This window comes from Aphelocoma coerulescens (assembly GCF_041296385.1).
Source record: "Aphelocoma coerulescens isolate FSJ_1873_10779 chromosome W unlocalized genomic scaffold, UR_Acoe_1.0 ChrW_unloc_scaf_1, whole genome shotgun sequence".
Lineage (NCBI taxonomy): Eukaryota > Metazoa > Chordata > Aves > Passeriformes > Corvidae > Aphelocoma > Aphelocoma coerulescens.
This window is the reverse complement of record NW_027184080.1, coordinates 12400099-12411807: the sequence shown is the minus strand read 5'-3', so window position 1 is coordinate 12411807 and position 11709 is coordinate 12400099. Positions and strand designations below refer to the sequence as shown.

General features: G+C 37.6%; 1 protein-coding gene across 2 annotated transcripts in view; it reads right to left on the bottom strand.

The window, feature by feature from the left end:
* Positions 1-2309: 2309 nt before the first annotated feature.
* LOC138102777 (hsp90 co-chaperone Cdc37-like 1) overlaps positions 2310-11709 on the bottom strand; it is a 59653-nt gene continuing 50253 nt past the window's right edge. The window contains exons 2-8 of one of the 2 annotated variants that reach the window (XM_069000529.1): positions 8046-8327; positions 7191-7284; positions 5764-5879; positions 5349-5471; positions 4276-4434; positions 3928-3983; positions 3440-3487 (exon numbers count right to left, since the gene is read on the bottom strand). In XM_069000529.1, coding sequence (XP_068856630.1) covers positions 3972-3983; positions 4276-4434; positions 5349-5471; positions 5764-5879; positions 7191-7284; positions 8046-8327 — 786 coding nt within the window. In that variant the 3' untranslated portion in view covers positions 3440-3487; positions 3928-3971. Of the gene's footprint in view, positions 3488-3927; positions 3984-4275; positions 4435-5348; positions 5472-5763; positions 5880-7190; positions 7285-8045; positions 8328-11709 lie in introns of both variants that reach the window. The other variant, XM_069000527.1, reaches the window with a different exon arrangement.

The window sequence follows — 11709 nt, the reverse complement described above, 5'->3', positions numbered from 1 at the left end:
CATGAACCAGCATGTGCCCAGGTGGCCAAGAAAGCCAATGGCATCCAGGCCTGTATCAGAAATACTGTGGCCAGCAGGACTAGGGAAGTGATCATCCCCATGTACTTGGCACTGCTGAGGATGCACCTTGAATCCTGTGTTCAGTTTTGGGGCCCTCACTCCAAGAAAGACATTGAAGTGCTGGAGTGAGTCCAGAGAAGGGCAATGAAGCTGGTGAAGGGTCTGGAGCACAAGTGTTATGAGGAGTGACTGAAGGAACCAGGGTTGTTTAGTCTGGAGAAAAGGAGGCTCAGGGGACATCTTATTGGTTTCTACAACTACCTGAAAGGAGCTTCTAGTGAAGTGGGTGTCAGTCTCTTCTCTTAGGTAACAAGTGACAGGACCTAGCTTTAAGTTCTGCCAGGGAAGGTTTAGATTGGATATTAGGAAAAATTTCTTCACTTAAAGGGTGGTCAGGCATTGGAACAGGCTGCCCTAGAATTGTTAAAAAACGTGCACTTAAGGACATGGTTTAGTGCTGAAAATGGCAGTGATAGGTTAACGGTTGGATTCAATGACCTTGGAGATCTTTTCCAACCTTAATGATTCTATGATTCTATGATTGTAAGAACAAGCACCTAGTCTTGCACCTGGAAAGGAAGAACCCCTTACAAAGATACAGGCTGATGCCTGCCCAGCTGAGGAGCAGCTGTGCTGAAAAGGACTTGGGAACTCTTGATAGACAGTAAGCTTAACATTAGCCAGCAGCATGCCCTGGAAGCAAAGGTGGTCAGTAGCATCCTCGGCCGTATTAGCAGTAGCATAGCCATTAGATAAAAGAAAGTGATTATCCCCCTTCACTTAGCACTCATTACACCATATCTGGAATACTGTTTTGGGCACAGTACAATGCAGGAAAAACATTGATCAGCTGGAGCATGTCTAGTGGAGGGCCACTGAGATTATCAGGGGCCAGGAGCACATGCTGTATGAGGAGACACTGAGGGAACTGATCTTTTTCAGCCTGAAGAAGAAAAGGCCTAACAGTAGTCTTTCAGTACCTACAAGGAGGCTATCAAGACAGAACTAGGCCCTTCACAGTGGTGCATGGTAGAAGAATGGGAGACAACGGGCATAAGTGGAAACAAGAGAGGCCCTGACTGGATAGGAGAAACTTTTTCAATGTGAGGATTGTCAAGCATGGGATCAAGGTGTCCAGAGAAGTTGTGCAGTCCCCATCCTTGGAGGCTTTTAACACCAGACTGGATAAAGTCCTGAGCAACCTGGTCTAACCCCTAGATGACCTTGCTTTGAGCAGGAGATTGGACTAAAGACCTCTTGAGGTCCCTTCCAACTGGAATTTTACTATGATCCTGTAATAATGAAAGTTAAGCCCTGTTGTGTTCTCTTCCTTTCTGGAATGTCTGTGAAATACTTAACTGAGTTTAATAGTAGAGAAATATAGTTCATTATCTGCAGCTTGCAGCTGAGACAGCTGCTGCCTTAGCACATGTAGGGAAAACACGTAAGATATTTGTTATCACAAGGACTTAGTGGTCTTGGACAAAGGTCTAGCAACATGTTTAATGCTAGTTTGCTCTGTATAAGGAAGGGACATAAAAACAGCACATGATGGAGTAAAAGTGGGGAAGCACCTATCAGCTTGTGTCTCGATACAGACAGGCCTATGCAGCATGCTGTATACCAGAAGAGAGATCTATCTGATGCCACCACCTTGGGGGTCCTGCTATCAGGAGTGTAAGAAAGCATCTAATTCAATTATTATAATTAGTTCCATATAGATTCTGGGTTTGTGTCTATAAACAACCTCTTTTGCTCACATCCTGGATGCAGTTTGTTGTTTCCTTGAGTCCTTTGTCTGCCCAATAGCTAAACAGAACAGCAAATAACCTGAGGATAAAACACAAGTCTTCTAGACAGTAGTACTAGGGCCAAGAAAGGGGCTTCCATCAGCTGATCTATTGCTCATTTTTTACTAATACTTATCCCACTGTATACTACAACAGACAGACTTCACTAAATCAAACTTAGAGTCTACAAGAAAAAAAGGCTAGTGTTGTATAACAGCTAGTTTGCCTGTGTCAACAACTGTGTGGAGGCTCTATAAGAACTATCTAGTTATACCAATTCATTTACTTGGGTTAGTGAAACTATTACTCTAAAATGCATTCCAAACCCTGTGTGTGGTCAGAGCAATGCAGCAGAGGGCCAAGTAAACAATAGAAGATCTGGCTAAATTAACATACGAATAAGAGACTCCTGTAAAAACACGTGAAGCAAACATTTATATTGACATTTGAGGTACAGACTCTCCCTTGAAATAGCTCAGCTACAGAGTACATGTTTATGAACAGAGTTGCTACAGAAGCAGCAAGTTTGAAAAGTTTGGTAGAAATTTTGAATTGCAGAGGCTCTGACACCAGACTTGTTCTGGGAATAGCATTTGGGAGTAAGATTCTAAAATGGAAGGCTTTTAAATATCTTCCTGTTTCTCAGTACTTGGTAATTTCAGAAAACATTCACTTAATAAAAGAACTTTAGTTTAGCAGTGTATGAAATTCCTGCCAAAACCTGACTTACAAGTGCTTGGCTCCTGACTGTAATCAAGCTTTTTGTTGAAAGTAGAGTCTCATCCCACCCACTGTACCTGAAGGTCCCCTTTTGTTCTCTTTATCAAATGTTTTTCACTCCATTACAGATCTAGCTTTAAAAAATAGTTTAAAAATTTAGTGAATTTAGACTAAAAAAGCCTTAAAAAAAAAAGTTTCTCAGTGACCATACAACCCAAAGATCATATATAAGCAATTGTTGGGGGAGAACACCAAACAATGTTTTTATGAAAGCAAAATGTAACATTTAAATCCTCTTGGAAAAAGTAGACAGCTAGTGTTTTCATTGATGCCATCCAGATCTGCAGTACTGATGTCATACAAATTAATTGCTATTAATGATAAAAGCAGATTTAAGAGCTATACCAGGAATATAGCAGAAGTATAATTGTGATTTCCAATATTCATAGAATAAGACATAGCCATATCTAATAACAATAGCAGTTTCTACTGGAAATCTATCACTTATTGTAAACATTGTATTTGAGCAATTTCTTTTTCATACTTCAATTCCCAAAATCATAAAAGGTGAATTTAGTAGCATAAAACTCATCCAGTTTCATGTTTGGCAATGAGAACCTTCTTCATAGACAACCAAAAACTTAGCAGCACATTTTCAAACATTATTACAAGCATTTCTGGATTACTCTCCCTCCAAATCCCCTCCATGCTCAAAGCACCAAAAATAAAGTGCAATACCCATAAAAATGTGTCAAGAAAATAGCCACATTTTTTTCTTTGTAATAAAAAATGAGTACTTTGCCTCAGTCTTAACAGTGCTATACTGCATCCATCATTTTGGGTTCTTCATCTTTTTGTAGCATTGAATTTAAATTGCAGAAACTTCTGTTTATGCAACCTTGTAGATCATTTGCATTCTGCAACAAATGAAGAATTGAAAGCTTAATCTCAATACATACATACAGAGAATTAAGTCAAACTATTTTGTCTGTGTTAAGATGAGATAATTTTGCAATAAAATATAATATCTTAAATAAAACCCTAGACAGCATTATCATAATGTGAACATCAGAAGCTTCTTTAAATTTAGCTAGCATACTATGACCTTCTTGTGCATTTTCTCAAGGTTCTGTTACCAGATCTTACCAAACAGGTACCTTGAGCAAATTTATTTCAAAGTACTTTAAATTGTGTCTCCTTCCCTAACATCCAGCTTTTAAAAGCTTTTAAAATTTTCTTTTCAGCCCAAGATGTGAACATCACTAACACTGAAACCAAACACCCCAGTATTCCAAGATAAAGATAAAAACAAGGGGGAAATATCATAACAGTGTAAATTTTCCTTAGATTTAATTACCTGCATATTTCCATTAATGGGATTAGTAATTTGCAGTTGAAAGCTCATTTCACCTCCTGTGATACAAAGTATATTTAATTATAGTACCTGAAGAGGTTAATGATGCAGTTTTCTATTTAGCACAATTATTCAAGGGCACTGAACTAATGTATGCCTTTTGACACTATAAATTGTGAGAGCTTTCAGAAACAATCTCTCTCCCATACTGATAATAGTGCACACTAGAACTAACAGTGCTCCAGGTATAGAGACCTATTCCTAGATATCAAAAAGTACATCTTCTCAAGTGTAGCAAAAATTTATTCCTAATACAGTTTTTATATTCATTTTTGAAAATAAAAAGTCTACCTGTGACAAAGACTCCAGTCCTTCTACAATACCAGTATAGACACTGGAATTCTCTACTGACATAGCTTGAAAGCCTTGAGACTGTGAACAGATTCTCACTCTTGATTTGAATGCTTCAAGTTCAGTTTTAAAAGCTTCCAAGTAGCCTTCTTCCCCTGCCTGTAAAGAGAGGAGTGAAATATTTTTCATCTTAGCCAGATTTACTTCTAGTTGTAAGCATACATACTGCTAAAAAGAAGTCCTGCAGTAATGCATATTATACTCATTGAAGGATAATGGTTTGGACAAATCAATAACAATATTAGCACCAGTCAGCTTAAAAAGAAGATTCAGGTATGATGGTTTTTGTTTGTTTGCTTTGTTTTAAAGAGAGACTTTGGCATTTGATTAGTATAGGAACTGAGTTATTCATTCATCTGAGAACATGCAAGAACAAAACAAATATAATTTTAACCCTTCCTTTATTCTACCTCAGAAGCCAATACCCTTAAGAGAAAAGGTACTCATGGCAGCACTCACTTCAAAAGCAAAGCATGAATCAAAGTGAGTGTCAACTTAAGTCCTTAGGGCAGCATTAAGATCAACATGACTTGATTCTTCAGTCTTGTATAATTTAATATAGAACCTGAATCAAACCACAGCTTCAGTCTTCTCACATCTCTCCCTCTCTCAGCATTTCAGAGCTAACTATCACTGACTGAAGAGAAACAGACTCCAAATTGGGCCCTGCCATGAACTGCATAGAGGCACAATGACAAGCAAAATAGGACACTCAGTCCTTAGACACATTCACATTTACCAATGTAATTTAGGTGGCGCTTCATTATTCCACACTCCTGTAGTTCCCACGCTGTGTTCTGCTTTCCCTCTGGCCTAACAAGAATCCATGGAACTTCCATTCTCAAGATCAGAATTACACAAAACATTCATCCTAGAATGAGCTGCCGACAAAACAACACTTCCCTATAAGCTTGATTCAGTCAGTAACATTTAACCTCCAACCTCCTTCAGAACATGGATCCCTTGTAAGGGTATCAAGAGTTTTTCTCAGTGATATACAAATTCTGACTTACTTTGGCTTTTTGGAAGAATAGACGAAAACAGCCTCTTGGATCCACATTACAACTTCTGGCCATTTCTATAATAAACTGCATCACAAGTGCTTGGTGTGCTATTTGTTCCATCAGAGCTCTTTTCTGAAGAGAAAGTACAAAATTACAGAAAATATCTTTAAAAGTATAACTCTATCTAAAATTCAGCAACATCTTTGCATTTGATTCCTAAAGAGGAAAGAACTGATACTGACAGAAGCAAAGAAACTTAATTAGCTGAGACTAGATCTAATGTAGCAATGTGTTTTTGAGGCTTCCTTCATTTTGGGAAGACACGGAAAAGGGTAATTAAATTGGCTCGTCAATCTGGACAGCTTTTCTGTAGTGTAAGTGGGAAGCTGCATACTTTTAATCAGTTTAAAGTTCTTCCTAGTACCTGTTCAGCTTCTAGATGAAAACACCATAAGATGAGATATTTAGCTGTCTCTTCACATACAAGATATGGGTGGTCAGACAAAAATCTTTGACTGTCATCCCATCTGCCCAGCATACCTAATTAAAAAAAACAAACATCAACATGAATTAATACATTCAATATTTCAACAATTTAATGCAGTGAGGACATTATTGAAATTTACATACTACTACAATCTCCTTCACTCTTCATTGTTACCTCAGAACTGCATACTAATCAAACTGAACTCATTTTTTTTGCTGTTTTTAAAACACCACACAATGCTGAAAGAGCATTGCCAATCAAGTATGCTCAAACTGTAAAGATACAATAAGAATAAGACCTTAACAGTAGCAGCTAAGTATATTTTAGTATCTCTGGCAGTGTTAAAAACAAGTTAATTGTAAATGGTTTTCAGACATTGTAACAAAGTAGTATCTATACATATTTGTTAAGAATTTGATAGCATAGTTGATGGATTTACACTCAGTGATTTTGACAGAAAAGTTCTCAAAGTGCTTGCAAGTAAGACAAATAGAAATGAAAGCATAATCATAGTCTAAAATTAATATGCTTCTGACATGGTTTGCCATCTTTTAGGAAATACAAAGCTATTTTTATAACCAAGTTCAAGCATTAAGGTCAAAACAGGAGACCCAACTCAGTGGTTGAGGTCACTGGAAGACTGAATTGTAGTAAGTAGCATGAAACTACCTTAATGGAAAGAGCTGCAGGTTGAAAGTTAGAATTCAAAATTCAAGCATTGAGATCACCTTTTTTTGCCCCCCTATTGTCCTTCACATGAGTTAATTGCCCTAAAATATATATTAGTGATATTTCACTGCTTGCCAGTACTAGATACAAAGTTTTACCCTTCTATCACTCATATAAATATATCTTTAAAATTAAAAGTGGTTGCGTCTCTACATAGTCTTAACAGCTGTTTTGCAGATATTTACCTTTTATCATTCATCCTCCTCATGGATTATGAGACAGTAAAACTCCAGCTACTTATAGGAGGCAGGTACAGACAATCCCAGGTACTTTTACATGCAGGAATTGCATCTCCACTAATGCCCCTATCATTTCCCATGGAACAGCAGAAGAAGTTGCTAGAATTTAAATTTTCATTACTTGAAAAATTTTTTCAGTTCTATATTGACACAAGAAGTTTTCATTGATCATAGGAACCAAAAGACTTCTGTGATTTAGTTTCCTTTACTTTGAAATGATTGTTATAATGCTACATCTCCTGTCCTGAGAAACAAGAATCTAGATACTCTACTCGACAGATGTTTCATTTGTTAACACCCATTTTGAATAATAAAAATTAATTAAAAAAAAATAAATAGACCTACACAAATTCTACAGGAGGTTAAACTGTGAAATGTTGTAAGCAACATACTTACCAAAGTATCTAATCTTTTGTTCATGCTTCTGTATAAATGATTTAGATATATCTTCATCTTCTACTTCTTTTCTTTTATATTGACTAATAAAACTCTAAAGATGAGAAAAAACTATCATAGAATTTCCACATACACCTTTTTGAACTACAGGATTATTTTAATTCATTACTATCTAAAGTGTAATGTTCTAGTTTTAAGCATAGCCCAGCAAACACATATGTAGCCAACACTTAATTGTACCTATGAAGGTTATTTACCAAAACATAGCTTGTATAATTAATAATAGGGTGAAAAACTACTTATATTCTTCTTCTAAGCAATAATCTATCTCAAAGTTCTACACACTAGTAGGAACTTACTGATCTATAAATGATGAAAAACATCTATACTGTCTAGCCCCAATGAAGCTCAGTGGAATTATGAAAAATGATGCATTAATGGTTCATATTCAAATTAAGTGCTGAAAACAAAACTGGAATTTACTATGAAGACAGTTTGTGCTAAAATAATCTTTATTAAGAAATTCATGTTCTCAGAGGTCAATTGTGCATGTTTCAAATGTGAGAATTTGGCATAACAAAGAAGCAAATTTCATGTGAAGAACAATTGTTCATCCTTAGTTTTGGCAGAAGTTGCTATAAGGGACAAATAAAATTTCTGATTCCAAATTAAAGGACAAGTGTCACACATATTTGTGATATCAGTGCAGCATGTCCCCTTTAAAAGCGCAAAAAAAGAAAAACATTCAACACATTACAGTAAGCACTACACTAGATATAGAAAAACACTCAAGATGAGAAATAAATGAAATATAAAAGACTTATAATTGTGTTCATACACATTTATATGTCATACCTTATCAAATACCTCCTTACTAAAAGAATCTGTATTCCATAGATTCTGTCTTTCTCTCTCTATTAGGGCTTCTTCTTTTCTCCTCCATTCTTCTTCACTTTGTCTCAGTTCTGAAGCTTCAGTCTGTGCTTTGGCATATTCCTGATCCATGGATTCTGAATTATGCAGTGCTAAACTACCAAGTTTCTGCTGTGCTTCTGCTAGATTCAATTTGGATTCTAGGGAGCTCCTCACAAACTCTTCTTGTTTTTGACAGATTAATTCAATCCCTTGATCATAGGTCTGTGTGGAAAACAAAATATGCTATTTAAGGAAGGAAAACTGATAGGATTTATGAAGCATATAGAAACAGAAGGCTTTGACTCCCAAATAGAACACTGAGATGGAAGGCATCTTAAAAGAAATATTATATTCATAACTGACTAAACATAATGTTACCAGATGATAAATTGTCAACACCTGGTGAGCTAACACAATGCTTGTTCTACCAAAACCACTGGCCTATGGAACTGCACAATGCCCATTGTGTAACAAGGAGAACTGGAAGTTCACCAGCCCCAGTGCCCTGCCAACTCAGCCAGGTCGACTGGAACATTGGGGTCCCCAACCACCAGGGACCACCAGAGAGACCCCCAGGACAGAAGAATGCATGCGTAAAGGGGAGGGGAAATATGTTAGTGATTTTGAGGAAATGATTATCATATGTATGTTTAGTCTCATACAATCAATGAATATGTATGTGGAATACAGTATATAAACAGAAACTTCCCTGTACTCAGCATGCACAGCTTTGGGAGGAGCTGTCCCCTCATGTATCCGGCTGAGTAAAGAATGCCTGCTTCTTAATGCTACATTGGTGTTAAGGAGTTTTTTTATTTTACCGAATTTTTGGTAACAGTTTTGGAGACCCAGATGGCACACACTCCTGAATTTTAACTTATCCGAGGGACTGCAGGACCTCCAGCTGACACCGAGGGATTCTTGGGGAGAACCTTTGATCCCCACTCCGAAGAAAATAGTAGCAAGACTCCTGGCAAGATAAAGGCATTCTTTACTTTACTTTAAAGGTGTTAACTGTTAACCTGTCTGTAAGGCACAGCAAAAGCTATGCAGGATTTGGTTTAAGGATACCTAAGGTGGGAAACAGGAAGGGTTAGAGTCCCTTCAAAAGGGAAGGGTTAGAGTCCCTTCTAAGGAGCTCCTAAAAGGTAATTGGTTATAATGGGAAACAAAACCTCGAAAGGGGTATCACAGGTGTCACCACTGGGATGTATCTTGAAACACTGGAAAGAAATTGGGGGTGATCCCCTCACACGTGAAAAGCTTATAGAATTTTGTAATCAATGGTGGTCACTTTACACGCTGGAAGATCAAGAGAAGTGGCCTAAGGATGGAACCTTACAGTATAATACCATATTGCAATTAATGTTGTTTTGTAGGAGGATTTTGGTCCATTTGCAGGATGCACTAGAAGGCAGCAAAGAGATTTTTGGGGATAGATTGGGGAAGTTCTGATGGCTCCCCTCTGGCAGGCGGTCAGGAATTATGGTCCAGTAATCCTGTTTTTAATAATGAATTTAATGTCTTGGAGAAAGGTGGCAGAAGTTTATCAGGAAGATTCGGATAGAATTGCTAAAGTATTTGAAACCATAATTAGGACTCAGCCCTCCACCCCCGAAACAATTGGTTGAATGTTATAATAATTGGTGGCTAAAGTATACTTTGGTAACTTGTATTAATTAGTGGCTGAAATATATATAGCAATTTGTATTGTGATAATTTGTGGCTGAAGTGTATTTTGCAATTTCTGTTGTGATAGTCATTAGCTGAAGTGTATTTGGCAATTTGTAAAGAAAGGGGCCATTGGAAAAGGGAGTGTCCCCAAGCTAGGGGAAATCGAACAAAGAACCTAAACCAGGCTCTTCAAGTCAGCAAGCTTAAGACCTTAAGTGAAAATGAAAAACCCCCCTGAAGGAACCAGGGGAATCATCCTCAGCTGAGCCCTGGTTACATTATTGCTGGGAATGAAAAGGTAAATTTTTTAAATTGATACAGGAACAACTTATTCAATACTGAATACATGCAGAGGAAAACTTAGCTCGAAACCTGTAAACTTTGTGGGTGCAACAAACAGGAAAGAGAACTGGCCTCTTTTTACAACTACTACTATTTAAATTAATAAAACAGTGGAGGAAACACCAATTTGTATACGCCTGAATGCCCAATCCCCTTGTTGGGGAGAGATTTATTGGGAAAATTGGATGTTCAAATAACTTTCTGGGATGGAGAAATACAAATTCAAATACCAGAATCAAAAGCTGTCAAGGCAAAGATTTTTATGTTACAGGAATCAGAAGAGTTGGAAGAAATCCCAGAGGAGGCAAAGAATGCTGTAACCCTGTTGGTATGGGCAACTGAGAAGCCTGGATGATCAAAGGTGGGCAGACCGGTGAGGATTACTCTCAAACCTGAAGCCAGACTGGAAAAGCAAAAACAATATCCTATTAAGTGTGAGGCAAGAAAAAAGTTAGAAAAAACTTATAAAAAATTTTTAGCATATGGGTTATTGAATGTGATTCAGAGTATAACACATCAATATTACCAGTTATAGATTAGTACAAGATTTAAGGGCCATTAATAAAAAGTACCTGATATTCATCCAGTAGTAGCTAATCTGTACACACTCTTGACCGCACATAAAAGGGAATACAAATGGTTCATGGTGCTCGATCCTAAGGATACATTTTTCTGTAATACCTCTTCACTTAGATAATTTAAAAATTGTTTGCTTTTCAGTGGGGGAATCCAAACACTGGGTGGAAGGTGCAGCTAACATGAATTGTGAAAATAAAAAAAAAAATTAAAAAAAAATTGGAAAGTATTCTGCCAGCATTCAAGACTGAAAGCAAGTGCCTCAATACTACTGTGTCTGTTAAATTTCTTGGACAATCTGGATACAGGGTGTCAAAGAATATGGCACAAATAGACAAAGAAGCAGTAATATATCTTGGTTTTGAGATCTTGCAGGAAAAAAGAAGCTTGGGAAGAAGCTGAAAAGAAGCTGTTTGCCAGTCTCCAGAGCCAAGGACTACAAGCTGCCTTAGGTATGGCTGGATGGTGTTGGTTATGGATTGCCAATTATGGGGTACTGGCAAAACCCTTGCATGGTCCTCCACCGAAAATACTTGGTATGGACTCCTGAGAGTCAGAGGGCCTTTGAAGCCCTAAAAGAACCTTAATAACAGCCCCTGCATTGGGACTCTCACACTTAACCAAACCATTTGAGTTATCTGTGCATGAAAGGATGCACCTGGCACTAGGAATACTGGACAGTGTTTGAGGTCATGGAAGCAGCCTGTCCAAACAATTGGACAATACAAGTGACGAATGACCAAAATACCTGAGAGCAGTGGTAGCTGCAGAGAAGCACAAAAGCTGATATGTACCCCACACGGTAATAGATGGTTTTTGGAACAAAAAAAGAAAACATTGGACCAGGTTGTTTAATTGGAGCAGGACAATTTTGAGCTTAAGGTAACCGCTACTTTAAACCCCAGCCATGTTTCTCCAAGCTTCAGAAGAAGCCCAGAGACCTTTGTACCATGACTGCCTGGTAACCATTGAAAAAGTGTGTTCTGGCAGACCGGATCTCAAGAGCGATCCC